General features: G+C 36.8%; 1 protein-coding gene across 6 annotated transcripts in view; it reads right to left on the reverse strand.

Annotated features, from left to right (window-relative positions):
• Positions 1 to 13,801, reverse strand: part of LOC134540822 (kazrin) — a 352,698-nt gene that overhangs the window by 320,455 nt on the left and 18,442 nt on the right. For all 6 annotated transcript variants that reach the window (XM_063383782.1, XM_063383780.1, XM_063383783.1 and 3 more), the window contains one exon: positions 11,050 to 11,182. In XM_063383782.1, coding sequence (XP_063239852.1) covers positions 11,050 to 11,182 — 133 coding nt within the window. The remainder of the gene's footprint in view (positions 1 to 11,049; positions 11,183 to 13,801) is intronic.

Here is a 13,801-nt window from a genome sequence, read left to right on the forward strand (position 1 = left end):
CTGGTTCTTTGGAACAATTGAAAAGCTAAATCACGAAGAAGATGTGGTAGCTAAATTCTTACATCCGCATGGACCAGCAAGGTCATTCCACTGGCCTTCCGTTGACAGAGACGACAGGTGTGATGTTCCACTGTATAATATCCTAAGTGTTGTTAGTGTACCAGTCACAAAAGGAAGTGGTAGGATGTGGTACTTCCCAGAAAAAGAGGTAGAGTTTGCTGAAATTCTGTTCAACGAACATTTTGGCTCATAACACTAACTGTATACAGTATATTGGTAGTTTTGGACTAATATTCATTTATTATGAATTGATATGGAAGGGGAAAATATTTGTATTTATATACCTGCAACAAGGGAAATTAGTTAATGTGAGATAGAAGTTTTCATCCTGCATCCTGACTTTAGGAACATCAACCACCAGAAATACTGCACAAGGTAATTATGCTCCATCACTTACTTGAAGGATAAGGCCGTTGGTTTAAAGCATAACCAGGTTTCAGATTATGTATGTGTGTGGGTACACACACATGTGTAGCAAATGGAAAATCAACCCAAATACTGCCAAAATATTAAATAGCAACTTGCAATGAATTGTGATAGTACATATGTTTGAGTTAAAATATCTTAAAAAGGTATGAATACACTGATAATTAATCATAATCACTGACACTATCACCAGTTCATAAATATATGCAGTGTTATTCTTTAGTAGCAGCTACAACAAATTAAGAAAATATTTGTAATGAGTGTTGTGGTCGGTTTCCAATTAATCTATAATATAAAAATGAATCGCAAAATGTGTTGGTAAGCGCATAACTCAACAACGCCTGGACCAATTTGGCCAATTTTTTTTTAAATGTTCGTTGAAGTTCAAAGATGGTTTTTAGCTTTTCACAGCGAGAAAAATTCGAATAATTGCCGGAAAAACCCTAAAACCAGCCCTTTTCTTTTTCCCATACAAACGTTTTCTAACTAAAACGAGCACTCGTTGTTTAAACAATGTAGGTATGTTCCTAACGTCAAAGAGTCAATTTGCACTTTATTACCTCTGTACAACGTTCAATCATATTAAAACAGTGTGCGTTGGAGCACAGATAAATAAAAAAATAAAAAAAATAAACCGAAATCGAATAGTTCAATTTGGTCGGCTTCGCAGTATTATTTCATTTGTTTTACTTTAAAATGCATCAGTTTTCAAGTCATTACATCAGTCAAATAAAACCAGCGTTACCAAAAGTATTTCATAAGTTTAAGTTTTTATTATTTCTTTTCCCTATTTTAAATACGGCTTGAAGATTTGACTACAAGTCATATCAAATTTAAAAAAAGTTGAAACAACAACAAAATGTCAATGTCAGTGTTTTTTTTCCCTTGGATTTTAGGTTACCTACCCTAATGAGTTTGCTTTAGTGAACTTATACACGAAACAAATTCTTACCTATATAGTGATTTGTGCAGTGTTTATTTACCTGTGATCGCTAATTATTTAATGTGACAAAATAATCTATAATATAGATATGCCTCCTATTAGACGAATCAATTTAGGTAGAAGAACCCGAATTGCTACAAACCAAGCTAATTACCGATCTAATCATGCACTACAATGAAAATTATTATGTTTCACATGATTAACAATAAAGAGATTACTTTTTTTTTATTTATCTTTTTATTTATATGTTTTATTTAATTATATTTCTTATTCACAACACCCTATCACCAGGGTGACAGTTCTGTTCAGGAGAATTTTTTGCCCCGACTATAAAATATGTAGGAAAAAAAAATGTCACATTACAAATCATTTTGACAGGACTTTATTGCAATTTAATTAGGCAGTACGAAGTCTGCCGGGTCAGCTAGTGTCTTATATAAATCTGTATAAATTTTATATCAAAGCCTTCAAAACCCCACTGTTTTTCTTTAGTTATATGTATCATAAAATGTAGTTACAGAATTAATGTAAAACCAATAGAGATGAGTTTTCTTTATTGCCTCTTGCTAAATTTTCTCATCTGCAATTTCATGTGTTATGCTGTAAAAACATGCTCTTTTCATTTTAAATAATTTTTTTAAGCAATAAGAAAACATAAAAATGCTTTCAGGCAATTTTTCTTGGAATCTGTAAACCTTGTTTTACTTACACGAATAATTTCATACATTAAACAAGTATACACGCTGAAATATTATTTTTTAGCAATGCGCTGCACTCCTGAAAAGGAGTATCAAGAGTGACACATTCAAGCAAATGCATATAACTTTGACCTTCTGTTAAAAAAAAACTATAAGGACCAATGAAGAAAAAATTCATATGGCTTCATAACTTCATCAAGGCAACAAGTACACAAAATTTTGTGGAAATCCGTGTTGGTGGGTGACATGGTCTGGGTGATTAGACATGGAATGACCCTCAAGTGACATACCGAAAAAACTACAAAATTTCACTTACCTGTTCTCATTATTGTCTGCGTGCTATAAAAAAAATAATGAAAATAATAAAAAATAAAAAAAAATTAGGGATGTATCGAAATTGAAAAACCGGTTACCGATTACGATTCACTAAAAAAATTCAAATTCAGCCGATGTTCCAAACCGATTAAGAATACAGATTATATTTGCCCGATTATTACATACATAAATTAAAAAAGAAAGCAAAGAGAACAAAATTGTGATTAAAATTGATGTAATGGAGGCATGGACCATAAGTGTACATACATATGTATAGAATGCAGACAAAACATTTTTATTTACATAAATATTTAAGATTTTGGTAAGCTAGCTAAGGCATTGCACATAACATTAATAGCTATAGTTAATAAATAGCTTTTAGATTTTTGTGAAGAAATACAAGCTGATTGACTTTGTGTGGCTCCACATATTACTTGTAGTGTAAGACATTTTGTTTCCATGTACGCCACCACGCGATATTTTTTGAGAACAATATTTACACGCTGCATATTTATTGTCCGGCCCGGATCCTAAAAAAAATATTTCCACACAGCACTGCGACTAGCGTACCCATGATTATTATGCAACATTAAATAGTGAATGCAATGTATAACAGCTCTTAACAAATATTTATTTTGGTAAATGCCAACAAATAGAAAACTTAGCAAAATATACTGTAATATTTGATCAAAGAATTTGTCACTCCGTTTACGTAATGTATGGACGTGCATTAGTTAAACAATAAAAAAATCTAGTCGCCGAGTCGTCTTCGTTTAACACAGACATTACCAATATTAGAAAAATTAATTTCGGTCGCAAACAGAAATATTCCTACAACCGACCACCAACTATCTATCGCAATCGTGAACTTTTATTCCTGGTTAAATATTTATTGTTAATATACGGTAAAAATAAAAAGTAAAGAAGACTTTCCCGTTATTAAAGTGACTTCAATAATAATAAAAAATAATAGATAAAGGTTCACGTATACAACGGAAATTCCGGTGAAGTGAGATAAGTTGGCCAAATTGTTTTTGTTTATCACATGACGTGCGTAACCTAAACGTAAAATGGAGATCTTGTGATGATGCTGTTCAAACAATATTATTGTGTTTTATGCTGTTTTATGTGTTGTATTTTATTACAAGCGGCACTCAAAGCAGTTGTTTGATACATGGAGCTAACAATAATGGAAATACTAGCCATACATGCTAGAAGAAAATCGTCAATATAATAAAATAAGAGTAATTTAATTTATTAGACGACTAAGTTTCTGAAACTTTCAGCGCGTGTGTAGGCCTACAGTCTGAACGGTGTTTCATGAATTAATCTTAAAAGAGTTTACTATTTACCGTTAAAAGAATATATTAATATCATTGGCATGTTTTTCTTATAATGCTAAGCGATAACTATGATAAATATAATGAGAAAATGTTGACAATTTTGTCTAAATAATCGGTTGAAATATCACAGATTAAGATTAATTACCGATTCTCTAGTATCGGGCGATTACAGTTAATCGGGATTCGAATCGGTACATCCCTAAAATTTATACATCACAGCGTTATTCTTATACATACACCCTGTCAAGACGTATGGCTAGTGGTTTGCTGACGTTGATGCCTCAAATGAGGGAAAAAGGTGTACAGATGGAAAAGCCTCACAAAGTCGATATGAACGCAAGCAGATGAGCGGTCGAAAAATACAACGTAACAGCGTGCTGAAAATATTTTGCAGGTTATGTATGTTATTGTTTAGAAATAAATGTTTTAAAATTTAACAATAAATATACTGTAGTTTAAAAGTTTCAAGAGAAACAGTATTTAATTTGTTTCTCCACAAATGCTGAATATCATGCGGAAAGCATCTATAAACGCAACCTTTTTAAAAAGGAAGAATTATAATAGGGACACATATATGGAAGTGGTGAAGCGAATACTTTTGTGAATGTAATATGTGGGAAATATGTGGGAACCTGGGAACGTCTTAAGCGAATTTTACTGTAATTAGTAGAGATGGGCAGAGATTCAAAAACTTCAGCCGAGTCGAGTGAGTAACTTAAGCTCGACTCGACAGTCAAGTTTTTTATACTCTATAGGACGAGAGCAGACAAACTTTTTATATAAGCCGTTACATTGTTGCGTGTGCTCCGCACACGCACATCAAGATATGTCGCGCGGCGCCTAACCGCACGCCGATGCAACCCGCACGCGCGCGAAGTTCGGAGCCGCTCGGGAGCCCTCGGGGAGGCTCGTTTTGGCGAGCTTGCCAACCGGACATCGCCGCAGCCGCCGGTTCCGGTTGCCCCGACCGAGAACATTCTGCCATGTTTGATACGAGCAGTTCGCAGAGTATAAAAGGGGGCCCACATTGCGGTGAAGGAGGAGACTCGTCGCGACCGCCAGCGACACCAGCCGAAGGCCCTGCTGGCCTTCGCTGCGGAAGGCAGCTACACCGTCAACACGTCTCGCCGGCCTGCCGTCACGCTGCCCGTTGGAAGAAGCTACCACTTGGTAATGTACTGTTTCGTCGTAGACACTTATAAACCGAGTGGGTAGAAAACTTAGACTGAGAAGAGGGGCAGTGGTGACGGAGGCAAGGCTTGGAGACGGCGGTGTGAGCTGTGAGTCCCGAGGAAAGACTTGACTACCGACTGGACATACAGCACTTAGGTGCGAAACCCGGCAGTGACGCCCGAAGAATGATCCCAGTGCCCACACCGACGAGCATTTCTCGCGCTAAGATAGTTTGCGCAGATAGTCACTGGTAATCCATGCATCGAGTTGCCCGCAGAAATACGTGTCGACAAGAGTCGACGAGGTGTTAGAGTAATTATTAGAGGTCTGCGTGCCTACGTAAATACATGGTATATGTATTAGTCATCTTGTGTACACATGGTATTATTTTAGTTACTGATGTTTTACAGTCTGGGAATTTAAGTACGTTGTAACTTAGCTTTTCTTTGACGGTGTACCCAGCGCCAAGCGGCGTGCCAAGTATGAGAGCACGGGCAATTGTAATGTTGATGTGTTAAGCTGCATTCACGTGTCTCATAATTGTTAAATGTTTCTGTTCGCAGACTTTCGAATCAGAGCCACGCCGCAAATAGGAACTGTTTTCGTCATTAATGTTGCAATGAATAATTTCTTGTATGATCAGTAATAAATGTATTCAGTTGTAATAGCTTTCGATGACTTTTCGCCACACACTGTTTCCTTCCTACTCCTTGTTCCCCTCGTGTGTTTAACACGAGAGGCTACAACATATTTGATATGTGCAATGAGCATAAACTCACATGACGTTTTCCCACAAACACTTCCCACCATAGTCTAATATTTATATTTATATATGTTCAATTTTTTTTAAGTACTGTTAATTTTACATTATTACAATACCAGAAACCGGTAAAATGTTCCTTCTGCTATTTACGTTTCAAAACACTGCAAACTATGCCATTTTAGAATGTAATTTCATTAAAAACTTCGCTCTTATATAAAGTACTGTCTCCGCTGTGTTAGTATTTCTGAGAGCCATACAGCATTAGCAATGCCAATAGGCGACAAAATTACTGACATTTTGAATGAGTGAAAATTCATAAATAATGTTACGATTTATAATGTGGGGAGAGCTGGGTACGTAAGGGATAGCCCACATGAGTTTTATTACAGTTTTATTGATTACCAATATTTAAATTAATAATAAATAATTATACTTAAAAATGCCCAGTTTCAAATCACTAGCACTTAAAAAAATGTTTATCCTCAAGTCAAGCAACGTCTGTCAAGTTCCGCAGTTCGCACATCTCACCGGAGCTAGGCTCAACATGGTTCGCTAGTGACCCCGTGCCTGACCACACACAACAGTCTCACGCCACTCGGTCGTCGCGCTTTTACGATCCAGTCAAACTTAGCATCCCGCCACTCTCTCTCTTTCTCTCTCTCTGTGTGAGTGTATAACTGTGTGTCTGTCCACCCTCTTCGCAGATGTCCCACTTCCCTTTGCTCTGAATCCGCTCGGAACTCGGCACTCACGGAACTCTTGCGGAACTCACTCGGACCACCACGCGAAACTCTGCCGCCAAAAACTGCCGCAGATGCCGGCACCCTTCTCGAACCAATGAGAATGAGAGCAGCTGTGACAATTCGCGTCATCCCGGACTGACCGTATGCCCGCGGAATTCCCAAGGCCGCTCAGCGATAGATAACCGCGCCAAGGCAGGACGATGCGTGGGGAGCAGAGTTTTTTTTTTTGGGGGGGGCGGGGGGGTTGTGTTTTTTTTAGCAATAACCCTTGTAATCTGGACAGGCACGCGTGGCACGCATTACATCAATGGACAGCGCATGACGTCAAGTGGCCGGGGCCGCCAGCCAGCTCCAAACCTGACACGCGTCGTGGTCCTGTCTGCGTTCGTAACAATAACAATAACATCAGTTACACGTACATAGTCCACTGTTTATTATTACTGACAATGCGAGAAACATCAAACTGGGGTCTAGTCTTTACAAGGCACCTGACACACTTGCAATGTTTTGCTCGTAACTTAATGCTTGTTCTTAGCGATGCTACAAAATCTCACAAAGGAATGGGAGGTATGATAAAAGAAAGGATCATGGCATTGTTAAGTCATTACAAGCACAGCGCATCGGCAACGTCTGCATTTCACAAAATTCAAAAAGAAATGGGACTAGACAGTTTAGAATTAATTCAAGACTGTGTAACTAGATGGAATTCGGAGTACCTCATGCTTGACAGGATACTTAAAAACAAACTTGTTCTCACGAGACATCTGGCAGAGATAAATATTGACAATCTCAGTGTGAATGGCGACTTGTTTTAACATTTTAAGGTTACAAAAAATTCTTAAACCACTGCATGAAGCCACAGAAGAACTTTCTGGGGAAGGATACCTACAGCTAAATTGGTTATTCCAGTTTTGTTTTTAATTGAGACATTTTTGAATAACTACACTGAAACTCATTCTAGTGAAGTTGGATCTGGTGCCACATGTTTGTAGGGCATTACATTTTGGACTGAAGGCACGCTTTCCTTTATATCAAAGGCAAGAGCCATATTTTACAGCAATGTTGTTTGACCCACGTTTCAAGGCTGTTGTGCCTGCCAATGAAAAACATTTTGCTGTTAACCCTTTACACCTTTACAGTTTTATAAACGAAGACACTGAATCAGGTAAAGTGCTTTTTTAATACTAACACATCAACTTAATCATAATTTGTAAACAACTTACATCTCACAGAGACTTAAAGGTGGTAACTTCTTACTGTGGGCAGCTTTATATAGATTTAATAGTTTTGGATGAAAAAATTTATTGGGTGGTATTCTACAATCCATAGCAGTATATCTGTTAATAGGCTAACAGTACGGCTTTTATTATTATCTGCAATAAATAGACTAACAACCTGGTTTCTTACATCTCAGATGTTTGTTAAAGGTTTACGATATTTCTATTTTTATTTTGCAGGAACTCAAAAAACTGACTCAGCAAATGACTCTAGCCACTCCTTGTGAAATGAATTTGATAATTTAGCTGCAAAGTCTCTATTAGGTGCTATTCAAAACACAGAGGTGACGACATATTTAAATATGCCGCTACTAGAGAGAACTGGAGACCCACTGAAGTGGTGGGAACAAAATGAGATGATACTGCCAAATTTATGCAAGTTAACAGTGGCATATCTGGGAATACCACCAACTGAAACTGCCTGCGAAAGGGTTTTCTCATCCGCTGGAAATATAGTGTCTTCAAAGCGAGAATCTTTAGCCAACCAACATATAGATAAACTGGTTTTGCTGGCATGAAAACAGAACATTATAAAGCATGTCTTCCAAAGAGATCACAAACATTTACTCGAAAGATGATGCAACTCATAAGTGTAAAGAATGTCACGTACATATGTTGTTTAGTTTCTTTAGGTTTAGTTCATGAAATTTATGACTCACATGTGAGGTATTTTTTTTAAACTTAATGTTGTAAAAAATTACAAACATTATTAAGTTTGCTCTCATGCTCTATAGCTAGGGGCCGGAAAAATTCGCAATTTGCGATAGATGCGATTTTTTTGCGAATTTTGAGGTTAGATGCGATTTTTTACTAATTGTTGTTATAAATGCTATATTTGCGAAATCGCGGTAAAATTGCCATTATCGGGCGAAAAACCACTATAGAATGCAACAAAATGGCTTGAACACACATTCCTCAAAGTATTTTTTTTGAAAATAGCCACCATAACACAATTACCGTAAACAATAGCTTCTGACAAGGCTTGTTGAAGGAATAAAATCCGAATCCTAACCTTTATTTATAAAACATTCCTTAACCAAATATCACGCATGATAGTATAGAATAAGTAATTTTGTAAATTTATTCTTTACGATTTACTCAAGATACCGTTGAATGTTGTTTAGAAAAGAATGTTCACACTACTTATCGACGCAGTTATTTTGTTTTGTTAGATCACATCACGTTCGCCTACGTTCGCCATTGCATCGTGTGTTGCCTGTTCATGAAGAGTATCTAACCTAACAAAACAAAATTTCCCGGGAAGCGCATCACGGAAACCAACAACCTAGAAAATATCTAGGTCGTTGACGGGATCGTAGTGAACTTGCAAAGATAAAAATGAAAATATTTTAAATGCTGAAAACTACTACAAATATTTTAGTACGCGGTTTTTTACATTCGTTGATAATCACTTTAGTCTTCAAATTTTTTTTCTGATCAATATTTTACATAGGGACAAATCATACATTTTGTGGTGCACATTTAGCGTACTGAAGTTGGTCAACTCGAATCGTCAGTTTGTTTCCATCTGAAATTACTAGTGGTCAAACGTTTGTTTACAAATACCGTTTAATGATTTTGGTTTGTGTTAAAATTCGTCATAATGGGTATAAACACTATTACAACTTCTTGTATTGTTATGTAACTTTAATATCTTATGCAAATTTCTCAAAAATAGATGCTAATTTCTGGAAAATAGATGCTAATTTTCAACATCATAAATGCTAATTATGTAATAAATAGATGCTAATTTTTCCAGGCCCTATCTATAGCTTATAATTTATTTTCCAGTTTACTCCCAGATTTCCAGTGAAATCTGATTTTCCCTCCAGAATTTTTCCCGAAGCTCAATTTCCTTTCCCGCACACCCCTAAATTGTTAATTTTATGTTGGTTTACATTTTTTTTGTTTTTGTTTCAGGCGCATGAATTTCACACATCCTTTTAGTACAACATACAAAAAATACTTGATAAGACAGCCTTTTGTGGAGAAAAATATGAGAAGATTCCAATTTCAGTACACACGTTGCTTAATTATGCTGCATGGCAAATAAAAAAAAACCTTTATAGCCAAAAAGGTATGAAGTTTGAGAGATAACCCTGAAGAAAAGCCAATATAAATTTAATTTTTTTTTTTTACATATTTTTGATTACTTCTCTAAGAGGGTGCTGTGATACTTTAGTTTATCAGCAGTTCAGCATTTTAACGACAGGTTCGGTTAGGTACATGAAAAATAGTGTGAAATTATGAGAACAATCGGTTAAGTTGCGATAGATACAATAAGAATACTGTGTGATATGAATTTAAATTTTCACCCATTACTATTTTATGTAATTTTAATATAGCTAACCGTTCATACAATTTTAAGTAATTTAATGTAGCTAGTTATTTTATTTATTCGTAATATACCTACCAACAGTTTAGAACTTTAGGGGTAGACACAACATAATGACACAAAAAAAAGAACAAACAAAAAATAAAATGACATTACACAAATGACACAAAATACACAAATATAAATGAATACAACAGAGACAAAATCAGCCACACAAACAGAGTGACCGACTACAAAAACAAAAGTGAGAATAACAACATTGCAAAAGGAATTTGACCAATACTGATGTGTATATAACCTAACATTGAAGATTTTTTAATGTAGCTAATCCAGCCAACCATTATCGCCATTTGTAATGTAGCTAACCTAACCTAACTACTCTTTAAAAAGGTGAACAAAAAGTAAACTACAACATACATCATAAAGCTCTCTCAGAAAACATGTCAGGAAGTTACAAAAAAAGAAGTTTGGATTTTAGACAAGGCAACCTCCTTCAGAATTCTGAACTAGGGAGATTGTAGGGTGAAAATAATTTAATTGCAGAAAAACACTGTTTGATGCTATTGTTGATATTTTCTCATATTTAATTCACTTAGCCAAACAAGGCATTCACATCTAGCCCAGAATACAGTGGGAATAAATAAATCAATTAAAAAAAAATTATCAATATGTACGATTGATGGTTATATTTTACTAAGTTAGGTACTCAACACAAATGACTCACTTTTTTAAGACATTTATGAACTTTAATAAAATGCTAGTGGCAAATTGAGATAAGTTTACCCTCTAAACTTTCTGCTGTCACTTGACCTCGGATCGACTTTTAATATTTTAAGAACTTGACTGTTATAAAAGCATGGACTTGACTCGACGGCGTTATTACTGAACACTCGGCTCGTCCGGACCCAGAAATTTAACAGATGGCCAAATCACCACTTGCACGCATGCCTAGAAGCAGGGGGGGGATACTCACGGCAACCTGCTTCTTGGTCTCGCGCACCAGAGCCGCTCCGTCGATCTCGCTGGAGGAGTACCCCACCACGGTCGGCCCAAACACCTTCGCCAGGTTCTCCATCGGCATCTTGCACTCCGGCCACTCCGCCACTCTGCAACACGGTCCGACACGCCCGTACCGTTGCAGCTAGCACGCGACTGTGTGTGGTGTAGAGCTACTTCTATGTTTCGATGCAAATATGGCCCCACTTGGGTTGCCACTAATCTCTGTGGGGTAACTTTTATAATCTCGTGTAAATGGCCCCACCTCTATGGAGACAAATTTAATTACGTTGGGCTTACTTTCACTGTGTAAAACTATCTTGCTTGTGTGACCCTCAGTTGGCATGTGTTTGAAGTATCTAAGCCACCTTTGGGTATTGACTTAGCAAAATAGACATAAATATACACTAGGACAGATGAGAAAATAAATAACATTAAAATACAACACACAATTCAAATATATACTTATTTATTTAAAATGAAAATATTTCAAAATTTACCCTTATTATTATTAGTTACTTATAGGCTCAAATTCCCTAACTGTTCTTTGGCATCGCATTACACATAATTTTTCCAACTGTCAGGAGTGACGATGCGCACATTTAATTATCAAGCAAAAGTCTTTGATTCTGGTTCTACGATATTTTACACAGTTTTATTTCGTAGAATTAGGGTTCTTAATTGTTTTTACCCCGGCTAGATAGGTTCAAGTTAAGTCGGTAGAGCTCAGAGTCTCTTGCTCGTCAGACCTCTGAGTTACGTTAGATGTGTGTAAAAATAAAATAATTTGTATCAAAAACAGTCAATTCCTCGTAGACAATATTAATTAGCTTCAAATTTCAATGTTTATAATTCGTTTAGGCCGCGATGTGACATTAAATGTTGCAGTACAGTGAGAAGTGGATGTTACAGGGTCCCACTACTGCCAGCCCTTCTCATTTGCTTTGTTTGTCTAATTTCCTGTCAAATATATGGTCAATAGAGAAAGGAATAGTTAAATTGTTACCAGCACTTTTTTTTTAAATTGCTAATCGAAACCTCTCAACTTGAATTTAAAAAAAAAACATTTTATTTTATTGTCTCCTATAATGATACAAATCATCAGAATTTGACATAAGCATTTATAAAACTAACACAAGAGTATAATTTATTAGGAAAGTATGTGAATATTCCTTAAAATAAATTAGCAAAACTATATTCAAAATTTATTTTCTATATTGACTAGGCATGGTCGGGCAGAGAAATTTGACTTCGGGCGGGCTCGGGCGGGTAATTGTCCAAAATTTTCGGGCTCGGGCAATCTCGGTCGGGCATCAAAATCAGTTAATGAAATAAATTTTGAACATAAAATAGTCGTACTTAAGTTTGCATTGACAAACCTGAACTGTTTTTATTTATTTACTATACCGCACTGATATGAAAGTTAAACATTAAACTAAAAAATAGAGTGCATATTAATCTTGGAAATAAAGTGCTTATTAACTAAATTGTGTTTGGGTAGCTGCTTGAAGGTTCATTGTCACTGCTGATTGACCTACACTTCCACTGGTATCCATTTTGGTAAAATAATGACATTAATTAAATAGAAACAATTCACAACCACTTTCTGCAAATGCCACGCAACTACAATGTGTGTAATTAAAGTCAGCTTATAATCCTTCTCGCGCACAGCAAGCAGCTCCACCGGCCTTGAACACTACTTTGTGACTATTGAGCAGTGAGCATCCGCCGTGCGTGCGCGCGCGCGTGTGTGTGTGTGTGAGAGAGAGAGAGAGAGAGGCGGGCGACCAGCTGCATCGTTAGTCAGCCAGCGAGATTAACGGTAAATGCTGACCTTGACCACTTCCGCTTGCTGCAGGGCTCACTCTCTTATATCTGTCTCCCCCTCCCACAAACACACTTGCTGACCGGGCACCTTCTTTATCTTATCTCTCACGCACACTCACTTCACCGGCTGGTGCCGGGACGGCGGCGGCGTGGCATGTTCCTGCAGCTGCCGCGCGTTCCAAAAAAAAGAAGCTTTGTTTACTTGCGCCGTGCGGTATTGCCGTTTTCCAAGGTGCCCGATATTTTCGGGCACTGAAATACCCACCCGGAATTTCGGGTATACTTGATACCCGAAACACTGCCCGAAATTTCGGGTACCCAACCATCCCTAATATTGACTTAAAAACATAATTAAAAAAAAATTATTATTATCTCAAACACCTTTTCTCCTGGGAACTATTCCATACCCCTAAGCAAATCCCCCACCCCCTACCTCAAGTGATGCGTCTGTCACCAAGATATTAGACCCCCACAAAGTCTACGGCTGCAACGGAAACCAATAATTCTATTTTTTAATCACAGAATTGACTATATATATAGTGTTAAATATGTACTGTGTACGTGTATAATGTGCACCATATTTTACACGTGATTAAAGTGGACAGACACCAACAATTTATACTTAATGTGCGACTATTAACAGAGGCAAGGTTCTGTCTTAAAAAACTCATACTATTTATTTTGGGCCCTTTGACGTGACAAACGCCAGCTGCATGCACGAAAAAGTGTCCCGTTACGCACATTGTTCCATTACGATGTGTCCCGTCACGCTCATTGTTCCATTACACTGTGTCCCATTACGCTCATTGTTCAGTTACGCTGTCGGCGAGTGCAGTAATAATAGGTTATGTTACAATTGACTAAAAACTTATGGTAATTCATAAATTGATGACAGATATTTG

This window comes from Bacillus rossius, chromosome 17, assembly GCF_032445375.1.
Source record: "Bacillus rossius redtenbacheri isolate Brsri chromosome 17, Brsri_v3, whole genome shotgun sequence".
In the NCBI taxonomy this organism is placed as follows: domain Eukaryota; kingdom Metazoa; phylum Arthropoda; class Insecta; order Phasmatodea; family Bacillidae; genus Bacillus; species Bacillus rossius.